This window comes from Tenebrio molitor, chromosome 1, assembly GCF_963966145.1.
Source record: "Tenebrio molitor chromosome 1, icTenMoli1.1, whole genome shotgun sequence".
Taxonomy (NCBI): domain Eukaryota; kingdom Metazoa; phylum Arthropoda; class Insecta; order Coleoptera; family Tenebrionidae; genus Tenebrio; species Tenebrio molitor.
In genome coordinates this window covers 35,729,941-35,747,560 of record NC_091046.1, presented here as the reverse complement: position 1 = coordinate 35,747,560, position 17,620 = coordinate 35,729,941, and the positions used below count along the sequence as shown (strand labels likewise).

The following is a 17,620-nucleotide window of genomic DNA, read 5'->3' as shown; positions in this document are numbered from 1 at the left end:
ACACCACTCTATTGGTTAAGTTTTGAGGTTCACATTATCAATTCCATTTATTTCAGTTTCGCTGTTTGCTGTCGTAATCAGTATTTCTTGTGTTATATTTTAGATAAATAACGTAATTTTCTGTAGTGGATTAATTCACCTGATATCTGCTTCAGTTTTAAAAAATTAAAATTATTTGAAAAAAAGTTAGGTACCGTTTCACATTATTGTTTTAAAAAACCAGTGCTTTTATTTAGCAATATTCATTACTGTATTTATGTTTTGATTATTACAAAATATTTTTAAAAGGTCAAGTCAAAGAACTTTCACCTTTCATTTGTTAACAATTTGATACAAGTTTTAAATACACAAAAGGCAACATTTATGCGTAATATTAAGTATTGAATTTAGTCGTTGTACACTATTGTCTTCAAGGTTTAAACGTTGCATCGACCACACTTTTATCTACTTGACTAATATGTACCTAGGAAGCACACCGATTTAAAATGTGATACAGCAGTGGTACAGTCGACGGAAATCAACTTACAGCTAGGTCGCTGAGGGTTGAGGTCAAATGCATACATTTTAAGTCGTCCGAATTGGAAAAATATGAATTTATAAATATGTAAATGAATGTTATATTAAAATAATCGATTGTATACCTAATTCAATTTGAAAATTGTCTCTTATTTATTTATTATAGGTACCTACCTACCAACAAGTAAATCGTAGAAAATAAAAGCATATCAAATGCAAAAATGTCTCGAGTTGCCGAGAAATAACAATTACCATGTGCACTTATGATAACGCAGATATGAGATAAGATATAAACGTAGAACTAACACTCGCGATATACCTACGGCTTTACATTTGACAAATATTAAAATTGCGACTCTGCAATTGTGGTACATACGTATACCTATAACGTAAAATAAATGTATCTGCACATTGCAAAATATTACGCATTGGTTAATTTGTGTAATGTCAATGTTAATTCTAAAATTGAATGAGTAGAAATGATGGAACTTACCGTCATTGTTGACAATGCCAATATCAACTCACTTGGAACCGCATAAAAAATATGAAGCACAAATTCTTCTGCAATATATTTTCAAACGTTTTTTGTATTGTTTCATGTAAACTTACAATTTCACATTGCTGTAATTATTGCTCCCATGCCAGCGGGCAAGGTGAAGCAAAATAATTATTGGGTAACGCGAGGAAGACCAGAACAACATGTAATTGTCAGTACACGTCATTGCTTTATTAATTTATATTGGGCGCCGGATTCTAATATTTACTCTGAAAACATTTAACGTTAATACGTCTCTGTGTTTATCAGGTGACATTTTTACTCAAATACTAGGAGAATAAAATTGTAAAAATATGGTAACTTGTGTTTATTTTAGATTAAAAACTGTCGCAACTTCATATTTACACACTCATAATAACAGTACAAGTGACTAATATTAGTAATAACTAATAACTTAATTACGTAACATGTTCGATCTTGATCTTGAAAATAGAGTTTGAATTAGACGTTTAACACGGCCGATTAAATGTGGATTGTTTGTTCGCGTAATTTCTAGCTATAGATATTTGGAAAAATAGGAAAATAAACAGATCCTTCATAAAGGAATTATTGAAAATAGCAAATGTTATTTATGGATGAGAAATGTATGGAAATCAGGGTCATTAAAATCGAAACAAGTGTAATTAATTTATTCTACTTATTGTTAGATCTTCATTAGGATACAATATACTTTATCAACAAGTTATCGTACATCAAAAAAATAGCAATGTTCTCGAGGCTTAAACTGAATTAAGTGATCTAAAACCACTCTTTGAGTTAAGTAAATTACGATAAAAAAATTCTTATAATTTTTATAGCTAATATACTGTTGGGTGCCCAACTGCCCACCTTTCTGTATTGAGCACATTTTTTTTTCATTTGTTTTTTTTAGTTACCTATCTAACAATTTACAACAAAAAATATTTAAAATAAATGAAACAGTAATATAGTCCATGTGAAACCCGAAGGCAATAGAATTATAGCATATATTTTTAGTTATAACATTCATATTCATGATAATATGTTATTCATAATTTATATAAAAAATTAATCTAGCAGAGATATACGTATTCTTTTAGTAGTTTTCCGTTTCATCAAAAATTCTTAGATAGAAAACGATATTGTACTGACTGGGGATATTACCCATACTTTAGTATATTTATAGATACCTACATACCTACAAGAACATAGTGAAAAGGTAACCTTAAAACATTCACCACAGTTCTATATCCTAGAAATACCGGGTGTAGAATTGGTTTACGAGACATAGGATTTTACATGTAAAAATAAGGAGATCCAATTATTGGCTCCCCTAATAATTTTATGGCAAAATGGTTAAAATGAAAGTTAGAGAGAATTAAAAGTACTGTCTAATTCCACTCTTTGTTTTTTTCTAACATCTTGTGGTACTGAAAGAAAAGCAAGAAAGGAGTTAAGACAAAAATACTAAAAAGCAGTACTAGCAATGAAATTTGACTTCTAAAATTATTTGTCACTATTATTTAATTTTCTTTTGATCTGCCCTTCAAATGAACTCGTACAGGACTACAGGACGAATGAAAAGGTATCTTCCATTAAATGTTCAAACTTCTCTCCAATTCTTCGAATTGTTTCTATGGCTGAAATTGGTCGGTCTGGGAAATCTGAAGCAAATATTGCTTGGAAGTTTCTTAAAGAAGATCCTCCATAATACCATTTAAAGAAAGAAATAAAATTTCATGCCTAGTAGTACTTTTTAGTATTTTTGTGTTAACTCTTTTCTTGCCTTTCTTTCAGTGCCACAAGATGTTAGAATAAAACTAAAATTGAAATTAGACAGTAATTTTAATTCTCTCTAACTTTCATTTTAACTATTTTGCCATAAAATTGTTAGGGGAGCCAATAATTGAAACTCTTTATTTTTACATGTAAAATCCTATGTCTGGTTAACCAATTCTACACCCGGTATATTGTAGGTGTAATAATAATAAAATGATCCATTCATACTTTAAGAACATTTTTTATTTTTACTTATATTTAACAAAATTACATTTATTCGATATCATTGATTCTTCCCCATCTCAATCTGCTCTTACGTTTTTCTAATATTAGCCAAGAAGGCACATACCCCTCAAAACGTACTGCATTTGGAAATGGCAGTGGAGGTGGAGGTGCCTTGAATGGATGAACATTCTTTAGTTTTCTCATCAAAAATTCTTTATTAATCTGTTTAGGATCTCGATATTTGTCCATGTATAAGTTAAAAGGTTTCCTCTTTGCAAACCACTCTTGAGGTCTTATATATGGGGGAGGAAAATCATATTCAAAAACAGGTTCCTTCATATCTAAAAAATACAAATCAAACATTTCCACATGTGAATAAATTAAACATTACTTAATGTATTGTGATAAAAATCAGTGAGAGATGAGTCCCAATCTGACTGGAAAAAAACTAGTCCTCCGGGTGTTAACTCATCTTGCCTTTCTCTATAAAAATCTAGAGTAGAAAATGTTCTTTCCTCCAAGTTTAAACAAGGACCAGATTTTTTCAGTTTGGAAAAATCTAGTTTCTTTTCTTGTTTGTACAAAATGAAAATATGACGATGATAACCTGTCCCTCTTGGTGGAAATGGTTGTAAGTAGTCAACTACTGTTTCTCCTTCTTCTACTTTATTTCCAGGTATGTTGCCACTATGCAAAAATAACATTTTAACAAATGAACACCATTTTAAAAATGTGAAATACTTACACAAACCAGTGCACATATTCCTTGTCTTGTTGTGTAAAATGCCCATCTGGGTTAGTCATGATTAAAGTCCAAAAAGATTTTTCATCACTGCTGTACAATACTTCAGGTTTACCCATAGCATCTAATGGTTTAATCACATTTCCAAAATAAACAGGATGTTTAATTTCATCTTTATTGAACTGTAATGCTAGATGTATAACTGGCAAAAAGTATGCATCACCAAATAAATGCTCGTAAACTCCGTAATGATCAGCTATTTGTTTTATGTGGTAAAATGCAGAAGTATTCACCCACTCTTTATTTGTTGCTTCTAAATCAATCAGTACTAAAATAATTTATATTAATTATTGTTTTATAAAAGAAAAATGATCTAACATTGTTGATTTCTTGCAAGTTTCTCCAATTCCGGATTTTTTCGTTGCGCTTTTATTGTCTTTAGTCGTTCTTGTAATCGTTTAGAACGTGAGAAAACCGGAGGTGGTAAACCTATATCTACACGGAAGTGTAAGCTAGGATCTTTGTAATTTATTTCTGGAAGAACAAGATAACCTATAAAGGATTTACATATCCATAACCTACAAACCTTCTAATCTTTGTTTTAGCGAACGAGCTACAGCAGGAGGTTTCCCCCGAAGATGGTGTCCATGTCGAACAAAATTAACTACAGTGGAACTACATTTTGAATTCAAATGTGTTGAAAATTTCCAAAATGAACATGCCATCATTTTTGACAGCTCATTTAAAAAGTTTGCGACGACCGACGACAAAAATACAAAATCCCTACAATGCCGATTTTGTTAATATGTGACGCCACCGTAAGATGACACCGCTAAAGAATAATATACAGAGTGGTCAACTAAATAAATTTGATTACATATTTAAAGAAATTAAAAAACACACTGAAATATAACCTGCTCTTATTATTCTCTCAATTGTAACACGATAGTCATCGGTTCAAAGAATCACTGTATTTTTTAACAGCTTTTAGGTGCTGCTTCACTGACTGTTTCATTGGTTCAACTAAAAATAATCTTGTATTTAAGAAAACACAAAAATGTTTTGTCTTGCTTTATTTTTACAACATTACACACTTATATAAATACATATTTTGATATACGTTTATAGGTAAATAATTTATTTTATGCTGATTGTCAATAAATATTATAGCAAAAAATTAATTTTTAAAATTACAATTAAATATTACTACGTAATTATAATAAGAAACGAAAGATAGCAATGAGTATCCACAAATATTAAAATAGTCATAAAATTTATGAGCAAATATAATAATTCTATAATATCGCAACTCTGGACAGATTTCTCTTTTTTGTATACTTCGTGTAACGTATCCAATATCATATTAATTTAATATATCACAGCAAATACAACAAACATTTAAAAATATACGATAACACACACATACCTATGTGTATTGTCAAAATTGGTCTTGTAAATGGTCCACTATTTGCCCTTAACTTACATACTTGAAAATAAGTACATATCGTTTTTAATAAGTTAAACTTCTAAACTAAAACAAGTTCTTATATGCGTCGTTCCGGTGTAACTATCATGTTCTTTGCCCTACTTGGAATGCACCAAATTAAGAAATTCTTCTCTGGTCTTAGGATCGTCTCTAAAAACTCCCAACATAGTGGAAGTGACAGTTTTGCTGTTGATTTTTTGGACACCTCGCATCACCATACACATATGTCTGAAAGTAAAAATAAAATATGCGTTCCAACTTCTTCGAACGGTCAACTTACACTCCCTCGACGACGACGGCAACTCCAGCCGGTTGGACAGCTTTGGTGACAGCAACCGCAATTTGTTTCGTCAGCCGTTCCTGCACTTGCAGTCTTCTGGAGTAGATTTCGACAATCCTTGCCAGTTTACTGAGACCGAGAATCTTGCCACACGGAAGATATCCGATCGAGACTTTTCCGTAAAAAGGTACCAAGTGGTGTTCACACATTGAAAACATTTCGATGTCTTTAACTACTACCATCTCGTCATGATCCTCGTCAAAAATTGCATCGTTCAACACCTCTGCAACAACATATTTTATCAATTACGAGGAAAGAGTCTCAGCGATACATTCAAGTAAAAATGTTAATTTTATCATTGTGGTACTTAAAACCGAACCCGTGTATTCCGTCCGACATGATAAATTATCCTTTCAGCGCGAGAAAACCTGATAGGGAGAGAATTTTTATAACCACTCGAAAAAATTGCTCCTGCAAGACGGGAGATAAATCGCATTTAGGACTTCCAAATGACGCAACAGTATTGTAATTTAATGCAGCGAGGTGGAGGATTAGAAGCGATACGTGCACACTGTGTAGGGTGCGGATTTAAAATGAGATTATTAACCCCGACTTAAACCTGGAGAATGAGATTTATTCGACTACAGAATATTTTAAACGTGAACGAATTCGCAGCTTCGAGCAAAGTTTACTACTCCGACTACTCGTGAATTCGGATGTGAATAATTCATGGATCAAGTTGGTAGTGGTGGCGTTTACCCTTGAAAAAGGGGTAATTTACACAAATTTTATCTTTGCCGCTTAGTAACGATGGCGGTAAAGGTTCAAATGCCATAGAAACGCGCTCGAGCTTTTAAGCTGCGGAAGCTGAGGTTCTCGAGCCACTGCCTCTCTAGCACTTTGACCAAAGTCCTTTAGAATTCTCCAGTTACTCCTAACCGCATTATCATCCATTTCAGATGAAAATAAAAATTTTCTTGCAACTTTCCAGTGACATTTTTAATAGCAAATGATGTATACCTATTTATAATTGTGAATAATAAACCGAATCGAAATTTGGTAACTTGCCTATTTGTACCATTCGGTAGGCGAAATCTGTAAAAGAGAGATAATTGGTACACGTAACATTGAATGAAAAGCTCCATTGTCAGCTAATTGACAGTAACTAATTGGCTCTTCAGGAAATTACCGCCGTTATACAGGCTTCATTCAATGCTTGTCCTTTATCTCTTACAGAAGCTCATTCAACAGGTAACTTAGTTACGACGCTCGCTAAAACGTCGAGGACCTAGAGATAATTTAGTTTTCGCTGTGATAAATATATGCAAGGATGCAATTATGATTATGATACCATCTACATTTTTTTTAACATGAATTTAAAACAATGTTGTTGTGAAATTGGCAACACTTTAAGATGACGAATTGATTTTTAAAAATGCATTGAACCATGCAACCATGTTCAAATTCCTGGACTGGTAGTATCTTAAATGCAATTGGTAAAATGACTGAGAGATATTTTTCATCGTTTATGTTTATGATTCTGCCATATAACAATAAACAGTGTTTATGACAACCGCGTTGTGAATAGTCGCTTCTTTAGCTCTTTAAAGTACACATATTGATTTCATAAGTATTTAATCTGAACAGGAAATCTTTCAAGAAGCCACTAATCGCCCCCGGAGACAGGAATATATCGTTTGTAGTGATAGAAATTGAGCGGAAAACGAACAATTACGTCGAGTTGATTTCCCTTGACGAATTTTGATCCACCTCAGGATCTTGAAACAAGGCAGAATAAGAACAATGAGATTCGCGATTGTGTCATGATGATGGCAGATTGAATCGTGTAGTCATGGAGACGACACGTTCGTTCTACTACAACATACAGTGTGTTTTGATTTCCGATATTATAATCATAAAAGTAGCTAATGGAAACTTTACTTTACGAGCTAATTCACATAAAATATGAGAAAATTATCCATTTAGTTACGAACATAATGTTCGAGTATTAAGTTACTGTAGAGGACGGTGGGACATAATTATTGCAGTTATATTAAACATTATGAGTTGTCGTTTGGAGCGAAAATCAATGTATTATAGATGGAAATTTCGATTTCTCTTTTTGATGAAGAGTGCCAGTTACAACACGTTGACGTCAATGGCAGAATAGTTGTGAAATTCATTCATGAGTGACATACAGTTATTGAGAGCGGTACGATTTTATGACATGTCGTGTTGAGAGGGCATACACATTTAAAAATGTTTTTTTCTTTTTAGCAAACGATTGTTACAATATGGAATGGTGTGTTCAAAATGAATTTTTGCAATAAATCTTGTTAAAAAGCGTTAAACAAGGAGAGAAAATAATCTTCCTAGTTATTTTAATTAGATGTAAAATTCATTGAAAAAAAATTCAAAATAACGATTATTATTTAAATTAATGACAACTGATATCAGTGGCATATGTGCAAGTATAAACCACAATTGTCCATCGGATGGTAATTTTATCCGTTTGATAAATTATCAAAATCGCATATTCTACAGTGATAAATTTTAAAATGTTTTCTCTTTCTCTAATACATTTCTTAGATGATATTATTCAAAATCAAACTTTTCTTTTAAAAATACATTTTCTAAAGCAACAAAATGTTTGATTTTTATATTTAAAACATGTGAAAATATTAAAACAAATAAATAACAAAACAGATTTTTAGAATTTAATAAATTGAAGTAGTTTAAGTCTTGAATAATTTATACAGGGTTATTCTAAATGACTGTAGTCGAAGTAGGCGTGAAAACTGAATGTAAAATTTATGGTCGCTGCTCTACATAAAAAAAATCATCAAAATGATTTGTTAAATTGGGTGCAAAACAACTCAATATTTTTAAAATTGATTGTAGAACAACTCAATATTTCTGGATTCAATCGTTAATTTAACAAAAATAAATAAAATCCTCATCACCGCACTTTTCACCTAAAAAATGACGGTGACAGCGACACAACTGACAGTTCACATGAAAGCGGCAAAAACGTAATAACATGGGCATGGCCTACTTCGACTACAATCATTTAGAATAACCCTGTACATACCAGGTAATTTTTTAAATTTCACATCTTGCCATGATTTTTATATTATAATACAATGTGATTTTTTAAATATATGTAGTACAATCATAAATCACCTGGTATACACAAGACCAGAACTTTTAAGAAAAACTAATTACCAAAAGATATTTTAAAAAAAGTAAAAATTGAGTTTGTGTTTTTATTGATTATATTCTACATAATAATTTTGACTAAATTTGACAAATGTAATTAGTGCGATTCTGTTTCAAAATTCAGCAATATTGTTATTGAACAACATTGATTTTGCATAGATCAATCAACAGCTTCATATCATAGCAACTGCAACCTTGTTATACCTATAGCAATATTGGTAAATTTTAAAATATAATTTTTTAAATCCCTATAATCGGTCCAAAAGTAATGTTGGCTGCATCACAAATTTCGTTATGCTCATTATTACTCGTAAATCACCCTGTAGGCATATGTGGCATAAATAATTTCTCTTTAAAAACATAAAATATATTTTTCGTAACGCAAACTTTTAGTTTGTATTTATTATAGCCGTTTAAATGAATAGGTAAAAGAAAATTATTTTTAAAATTAATATTCAAAATAATTACATAATTAAACAATTCTGTTTTAATTTTAATGAAAAATTCTAATTATGTATTAAAAATTAGTAAGTACAGTACCAATTAATACAGGGCTTGAGGTGTTTTTTATTTTTTTTTCGCTTTTTCATAATAGTTTTTTTTTTGTTCGACACTGTCAGAATTTGAGAATTTTCTCCTGTGTAAACGGATTTTGATAAATGTCAACTTGTCAAAACGAAACGTCAAGCTAATTTAAAAGATTTTAAGCGATTTGGAGCCTTTCAGAGGCTCGTCGAACAAAAAAACGTTGTATTCAACTCGTTCGTGTGTAAATTGGGCTCTTTTTGGCACTCGTGGGCTTTTAAACTGGCCCACTCATGCCAAAAAAAGCCCAATTTACAGACAAACTCGTTAAATAATAGTTATTTGTATCACTAGGCCAGAAACTGCACGTTTGCGAGTATGAGTACGGTTTGCAGTACGAGTCGATAGACGAGTATTGTAAGTACGAATGCTCGCAAAACAGTTTCTGGACGTGTGATACACAAAATTTTTCATGCCGACTTCTGCGGATTTTTGTTAAATGGAAGTTAAAGTTAAAGCTCTTGTTTTAATAATTGGTATTAGGGACTTTTTTTGTGTTGGCAACACTTACATTTAAACATTTAAATTTTAAAATCAACATCGCTCTGTTTCCTGACATTTATTAAATTTAATTAATTTGTTTTGTTTTTGACATTTTCCTGAAACATTTGTTGTAATAAATACACCAGCCCATATTCAAGAAGTGACTCGAAACGTAATTTTAATTAATTAATTTTAGTTAAATATTGCTTCTTTGTAGTTTGAACGTTGTTATAAATAGAAAAACATTTTTAACGGCCATCCACAGAACAAACATTGACGTTTGATAGAATTCTGATAACAAATGCCAACCGAAACCGATGACAACTCAAAATCCCTACTTTTAGCCGGACTAGGCCGGCAAAACTAATATTCCTCTTAACTCATTTTATACTGGGAAATTAAAAGAATAAAATTTTCAAAAGAGAATCGTTCTCAACTCTGAATTATTTGAATAGCAACCAATCACAATTTAATTAAGCGGAAATTTTCCCTAGGGAAAATTTCCAATATAATTTACCTAGGGAAAAGTTTTTTCGGGCGATTCTCTTCCGAATATACCTCCCTCGGGATAGATATATATCGCTAGAAATTTTTTCTTGCGGTCCAACACTTGTGTTTGTCGCTCAAAATTGTGTTGTGTTTTCTTGTTACAAACACTCGTGTGTCAGGACTGCTCGAAAAAATTTCCGGCAATATATCTGTCCCTTGGTATATTATATATGATAATTTATTTCCGCGAAATGTTGGTTTTTTTGCTTTCTTAATTTTACGACTCCCACAGACAATTATCTTTATATCTGTGCATATAAGTTGATTTTTATTGTGTTTGTGGAGGCATCATTAGTAAAACATTTACTTTTAAACGATTTCCTTATAACTACGATATTAAAAACATTAAGTTGTTAAAACGCGATAAAACTGGATTTTAAAATCAAGAAATGTTGATACGAAAAATAAAATTTAAGTGAACACAAAACTACACGCATACCTTCAAGGTTTTGGTCGTAGCCTTTGGTGAAGAACAACATAGCCTTAGCTGCTCTTTCGGGTGTTTTCAACAATCCAGGCCTGTCGGGATTCTCTCCCAGAGATTCCAAAAGCAGTCTGTAAGACCTGGACATTTCCGGCAGCATTGCCTCCCTGGTCGGGGGCCTGTGGTCCAATTCTAAATCGTGATGAAAAGTACACTTCTCATGGCCTGCAAAAAAAAAAACCTTTAATATCTAGGACGAATTCTAACGGAACCAGCCCCAATAACGAATTAAAACCTTCAAACGAAGCTTCCGTTTATCGTCACCTTGATATATTTACCAATATCATGGATAAAGATGGTAGTTCCGTTTTAGATGTGCAAACAATGCCAAAGAAGGTTTCGATTTCAAAATAAATTTTTGAAAGTGGTCGTCGCGAATTTTATTTTTTTTTACCTGGAGTGGTGGACGTTCGGGGCGTTTTCGGGGTGCCAGGCACCTCAACTTCGTTGATTTCGTAATTTTCCGAGCAACTCCGCGACAGCAAGGGTCTAGGTTTCGATTTTCTAATGCCGTTGGTGCGACATTCTCCGTTGGTCGTCATTGTTCTCGTCAAAGAGATTCTTGTTAAATGCAACTACCGAATATCACGTGTACATTCACCCGCTCGTGCGAACAACACTCCTCCAACCTGGCCGAATGTGAACTGGCGCCTTTCGCAGGGAGTGTTGATTTTATATCAATAGCAGCGGCAAGTGGGATTTTCGCAAAATTATTGCCGATATTTAGATAACAGAACCACCGTGGAGATACTTGCACTTATCGTGCTGGCTCGATTCGTATCTAGCGAAAAAGTTCAGATCAACTGCTTTCACAAAATCTCACACATATTGACTAATTTGTTGTCGTTAATACGCTATCAGAAGTTGTACAAACGTGACCCCTGATGAAATTATTGTAACATTTGATAAATATGCTAATTACGGTATTATTGCGGACTGTTTAAATTCGAGAAAATCTCGATCGGTGGCCCGTGAAATTATCAAAGGTGGATGATTTAAACCCGAACGATCACAAAAAACAAAATCCATACTAATAAATAACAGTTGTTAAACGATAACAACTGAATAATTTTTCTTTCTCCATTGCATTTTTGTTTTACGCCCCAAAACCAATCGAAACATGTTTTTTCCTTTGGACGCATTTCCATTAATTAATGTTGTCCAAGTTTTATGTTTTGCCTTTTGATTTTTGATATAAAAGATAAACCTTTTGTAATTTTACCGATTTAATCTAAATTTTTGGCAACTTGTTTGTAACCACTTATCCTTGCCTTGACTTCAAGTACTTAACATGAATTTCTCTAAAAAGTTGAATATATTTGGTTACTCTGAACTCACATTTTTCTCTATTTTTCGAAATGATCCGAAATGTTTTCGATCAAGTTTATCTTATTCGATACTCTCACAAAGACATAAACATTTAAATACCACAAGAATCGTAATTACATGGCGTAACATTAATTACAAAGCAGTTTCATTTGAATACAATTTCGTATTTATTAAAAATGTAACGAGTAAACAGCTGTTTCTAATTTGACTTTTATCATTGGGCAAGGTCAGCAGGCACAGATGAGAATGTGGTGATTATTACTTAGCTAATCTTACTTCAAGATTTAAAAATGAGTTTTGGTAGCTGATGCAAAAAGAAATGCCGTGAAAATGCTCGAAATTTGATTTTTTTCCAGAATGTTTGCATTACATTGGAAAAGTTTTCGGCATGCTTTGTTATTAGTGATGGTTTGCTGTTTGCTTAAAAGTACGTTTTAGGCTTTAATTTCGACTGTACTTAATGATATGTTTGTTTTTAAAATTCTCTCAAGCGGAACGAGGAAGATTCTTTTGTGTACATTTGCGTCACGATAAATTTTGAAAAATCTAATTTTATGCAGAGTCATTTTGATTAACAGTGCACTGATTGCATAGTCTGACGGTTCTTACCTAAAATATTATGTTAAGCTTTACGAACCGTATAAACTGGTCCAGGTTCGTTGCCCATAAACTATTATTTTTTGCAACAAATACGGACATTCACCTACATCATGCACAAAACATTACAAAGGTTGTGGTATATTAAATCTAAAGTAACAAAGATGGAAAATGATTTATAATGCCAACATCACCGCAGACCAGTGCATTTATTTTAATCAAGATCGTTGTAACACAAAAGCTGTCTAACCAATTGTTGCGATAACTGAGCCAGTTGAAATCATTAATCAGTTTTATTATTTATATTAGATTAGTTTATTTTAAGATGCATCTACCTTCCGTTCATCATGTATAATAGGGTAGGTACAATTTCATAATTTTCTTGTACCTATCAGCTGTGCAGGAAGTGATACCAATTTACCACTATCTGCATATGCGGAAAATAAAGTTTTGTTGTGGTGATTGTGATTTTTCAATCAAAGTAGATTAAGTCAAGGCCAGATAATTGCAAGTTATTACTAAACCACCAACTTAATTATTGTAATGCAATTAATTAAAAAGATAATTGTAAAGCCCTTCGAGGCGCATTCAGATGTTTAATGAGAAGAAAAACCGGCAATTATTTATGGCATACAGCGCACAGTGGGTATTTCCTCACCACCTTCCATATTAAGTAACACGCATCTTGTATCAATTTCTAGTAATCGGAAATATCTAATGAGAAGAAAAACCATTATCTTGGTCGGTAAATTTTAGGTTAGGTTTCGAGATCTGACGGTGTTTTCGTGGTACACGCGAAGTGCTAAACTCATTAGTCATTATTGAGGCCGGCGGCAATTAACAGAAATTTGTTTTTTCCAGAGAACCACGACACTAATAATAATAAAAATGGGACGAGGAGGTTCTCCGGTGACGTCGAAATGGCCGTGACGTCAGCTGGAAAGCCAGAGTCACACTTACACTTACAAGAAGTAAGAACGCGACAGGTTTGCGATTGCGGTAGTCAATCATCACGCGTTAACCAACAATGCGTGACTTGCACTTGAATAACTAAGAGACAAGTGCACTAGTTTCATTTTGAAACATGAAAAATGTGCATACACTTTTGCAACATTGTCCTTTCTCCACGGCGTCAAATCGGAGGTGCGATTTGTCCAACACTCCCCGTTCTGGTTTCCGCATTTTTTGCCAAGAGCGTCCGGTTTTGACGTTGCGTTTGTACCGTTGCCATGAATGCGTTATTTTCGGCTTGATCATCGGCCACCGAAATTAAGAGAAGCGACAGAAATGTCGTACACACTCGTCTCAGCAGGAAATTATCTTCGCCAGGATCAAAGAAACAACGTTCCGAGGACAATCTGCAAAGCCGCAAAAGTGGAAACGGAATATCCGCAACTGACGTTATTTACTAGAAGTCTGTATTTTATTACAAGGCCATTTAGTCAACGATTGAAAAATGGACAGGTGCCTACAATGCCTTCTCTTCTGGGATTGCGCCAATGATTGGAAGCAAATCAATCAAGAATTACAAGTCCCGTGAACATGTACTTATGAGGTATTTTTTTTACATCAACTAGATATTTACTTAAGCAATCATCGTGCATCTTCATCGCGTACATTTACTCGTAACCGATTTAATTACAAGGTAAAGTCTTAATAAGCAACTCGCAAGACATCTGAATCTAATAAAAAAAATGAATAAAAACGTCTCATTTTAATGAAGGTAATATAACAGGTACCTATTTTTTAAAACTAAGTAATTAAAGACAAAAACACTTTTAGCGGAAGAATTCTAATAACAAATTACGATTTTTTCGTTTAACCTTGAACTGATGAAAGAATATCTCTTAAATATTGTTTTAAAAGTACAGTTCAAGATGTGTTTGTTAAAGCTATATCACTTGATGAATAGACTTAATTAATGATGAAATATTACAAAACAAGACAAATTGTTAAAATACGTATTTAGAAAACACAATGTGTTCTTGTCGTTAGTTGCATCAAAAACCGTGTGCAATATTAAAACCATGAAAAATGCTCTGTATTGTTTCTTGTTGTTGTTTAAAATTAGAAACAACTGTTCCCGATTGCATATATTATTCGGAATACATTTTTGAATTTTTGCATATTTGGTTAAACTTCAAGGTAAACTTAGGAATCGTTTCACTTTTACCGCGATTTATTCTAAAAATGATAAATAGTTGAAATGAGGTCTTTGCAAATTATTGAGAAAAAACTAATTAAGTATGTAGGGTTTACGTGAAAACTTGAGGACAAAATTAAGTGTTAATTATTTACGCATTGTATTGCCTTTGTAGTTTTAAAAAGTGTAATAAAATAAAATATGTGAATGGATAAATGTTAAGGGTTGACGTCTGTAGTTAGGATGAGAATGACAAAGTTACAGAGTCAGATTTCACCGTGGCCTTTATCCCTCAAATCTGCGATAAATGCGTCCCTGAAACAGCGTGTTTAAACACGTGTCAAGACGTAAATGATCGACAAAAAGTTAAATAGTTGTGTCAACAATCACGAGGTATTTTTGAAAATACCTGTAATGTTAATTAGGGGTAAATAGTTTAGTGCAATAACCTTCCACAATTTTGTCAAAAATAATGAGGTCACGGATGATTGTCCCTTACCATTTTTGCTCTTGCAAGGGCAGGCAATTTGGGTTTCCTGGTTTATTCCATTGGTCGCGATGGCCAGCTCCTTCATTTTGAATTTCAACTAGCACCTACAAATCTGGCAAAACTTGGTAACACGTGTTCGCGCCAAAATTATTATTGGACGAAATTTATATCGATACACCCCTGGTCACAGTGGGGAAACAAAACAACTGTCGGGAGTTTACATGATCTTGTGTGTTATATTTCATTCTAAGAGTGACGTCACGGCATTGATTAACTCCTCCCTTTTCTAATTTCTTACAATTATCCTTGCTTTTTACGTATAACTCTCTCGCTCTTATTTTTGCAATTTAATTTAGTACAGCTGAATATGGAACGGATCCGTTCAAATTGCAGACAGTTCGGATGGAGCAATCCCACTGACAATAACATCATCCCAGTAAGGACCATTAAAAAACGTTTTCCTAATAAATTCGGATTAAAAAAATCTAATTTGCATAATTAACTCTCCACTGTGGCAATCTGAGAATCTAAGTCGCCGATTTCGTCAACGCAGATCAGATAGCTACATTTTAGGTTTTTGGGTCTTGCGTCCCGATTATTCCCGTAAAAATGTTAATTGTATCTTAAAAAATTCATGCAAAAAATCTATAATCAGTAGCATTGTCGGCTACGTGACTCATTTTATTTAGCGAGGTTACATTTTGCAATAATTTAAAAAAAAGATAACCTTGACGTAAGAATTATAATGAAAATTATGAATAAATTTAAGAACAATATTTATTACAAAAATGTGGATTTCCTGTAGCTTCATTATAATTACGTAAGACAGGTACAGTTATTAGAGCATGCATGTCGTTATTTCGATTTAATTGGTATTTAAATGCCTGCACGTTCAACAAATTTTTAATTTCAAACCCATATTCAAAAATGCAGTTTTACGTTTTTCTCGTAGCAGAATATGTAAACAGCAAATTTAGAATAAAAATGAATTATAAATTGATTATTAGTGACAACAAGTAACGTTTACCTTCGGGCTAAACAGATTAATTAAGCGTATTGCTAACAGAAAATTCTATTGTCGCAATGTAAATAGTGTCGTACAAATAAGAAGCTATAATTGGTGAAAATAAGGGTAATTATGGTTATTGCAGCTGTGGGTAAATTTTTTCTTTGGGTTTGCCCCGTTGAAATATTTTACTGGAAAGGTGTTCGTCATTTCTTTGGATACTTTTGCGGGCTTCTTTGGGTTTTTCAGACGTATTTTTTGTTAGGCTTAAGCATTGCTTAAAAAATATTCAATATTCAGATTTTTCATAAAAACGTATTGCGCCGTAGCGGTTTTATGGTCAAATTCTTTTATTGCTGTGGCACAAAAAATTTAAAAATATGTCGGTTCACTGAACAATGTGAAAAAAACTTTTCAAAATGGAAGTTTTTTTATGCCACTCATGAATAATTCCAGAGGTTTTAATGAGGGCTTGTCTGACTGAATTCCTTCTCTGAAAGCAAACATGTCGTGCAAAAACCCACCAATTTGCCACCAAAGGAATTATTCGCAAGTGGGGGCGAGGAAGAAGTGGAGAACCCGAGAGGAAACTTGTAGCTTGACCTTCGAAGAAAATGACTCAGATGGTAATTACAACTTTTACAGTGGAAACTTTAGATGTGGTGGTAGCAAAATCATTTGGATACAATTTAAAAAAAATAAACCCGGCGAAACAATAAAAAAAGTTTTCATATATTTTCCTATAACAAATCCTAATATGTATTATTTTCACAACTATTTCTATCTTGATTATTACGGAAAAACAACGTTAATTTATTATGTCTAAAATATGCTTAATTGTCACAGTTATCTAATAACCAATTAGTTATAAATACAAATACTTTACGAATCACGAAAAATTATGGTTTAATTTGTGACATGAATTTTATTTTTAATAGTGCCTATTAGAAAAAAAGGTATAAGTAATTTTTTTAAGCATTGGAATATTTACCATAAATGTGCTGTGAACCACAAAGCAGTGCAAGGTTAAATCTTGTTTTTTAACCCACGCTGTTTTATTTTTGTCTCATTTATTTTAAATATATATTATTTACGTACATATATGTAATACATATAACTACATTACACATATGTAATATACATAACCTTTACATAGTGGATATTATACATTAATTTTATTAGAAATAAAATAT

At 32.6% G+C, this 17,620-nt stretch overlaps 2 protein-coding genes across 3 annotated transcripts; both read right to left on the bottom strand.

Annotated features, from left to right (window-relative positions):
• Nucleotides 1–3,030: 3,030 nt before the first annotated feature.
• On the bottom strand, nt 3,031–4,550 carry mRpL38 (mitochondrial ribosomal protein L38). The gene is made up of 5 exons (XM_069036451.1): nt 4,363–4,550; nt 4,155–4,310; nt 3,780–4,104; nt 3,426–3,721; nt 3,031–3,375 (listed from the first exon to the last, which is right to left on the bottom strand). Exons 1-5 carry the CDS (start codon nt 4,502–4,504, stop codon nt 3,083–3,085), a joined length of 1,212 nt encoding a protein of 403 aa, XP_068892552.1. The 5' UTR covers nt 4,505–4,550; the 3' UTR covers nt 3,031–3,082.
• Nucleotides 4,551–4,834: 284 nt separating this feature from the next.
• Pu (GTP cyclohydrolase punch) lies at nt 4,835–15,639 on the bottom strand. 2 transcript variants are annotated; one of them, XM_069036453.1, is made up of 4 exons: nt 15,431–15,639; nt 10,818–11,027; nt 5,543–5,825; nt 4,835–5,490 (listed from the first exon to the last, which is right to left on the bottom strand). In XM_069036453.1, exons 1-4 carry the CDS (start codon nt 15,504–15,506, stop codon nt 5,361–5,363), a joined length of 699 nt encoding a protein of 232 aa, XP_068892554.1. In that variant the 5' UTR covers nt 15,507–15,639; the 3' UTR covers nt 4,835–5,360. The 2 variants fall into 2 exon arrangements, with proteins under 2 accessions (XP_068892554.1, XP_068892553.1); XM_069036452.1 differs by lacking the exon at nt 15,431–15,639 and adding an exon at nt 11,257–11,644.
• Nucleotides 15,640–17,620: the final 1,981 nt, after the last annotated feature.

Coding starts and splice junctions, on each gene's coding strand:
- Pu (XM_069036452.1), bottom strand. CDS start 11,404: ATGACGACCAACGGAGAATGTCGCACCAACGGCATTAGAAAATCGAAA. Junction 5,826..10,817: donor CTACGACCAAAACCTTGAAG/GTATGCGTGTAG, acceptor ATGTTGTTGCAG/AGGTGTTGAACGATGCAATT. Junction 5,491..5,542: donor GCCGTCGTCGTCGAGGGAGT/GTAAGTTGACCG, acceptor TTTTACTTTCAG/ACATATGTGTATGGTGATGC.
- mRpL38 (XM_069036451.1), bottom strand. CDS start 4,504: ATGATGGCATGTTCATTTTGGAAATTTTCAACACATTTGAATTCAAAA. Junction 4,105..4,154: donor ACTTGCAAGAAATCAACAAT/GTTAGATCATTT, acceptor AAATTATTTTAG/TACTGATTGATTTAGAAGCA. Junction 3,376..3,425: donor TTTTTATCACAATACATTAA/GTAATGTTTAAT, acceptor TGTATTTTTTAG/ATATGAAGGAACCTGTTTTT.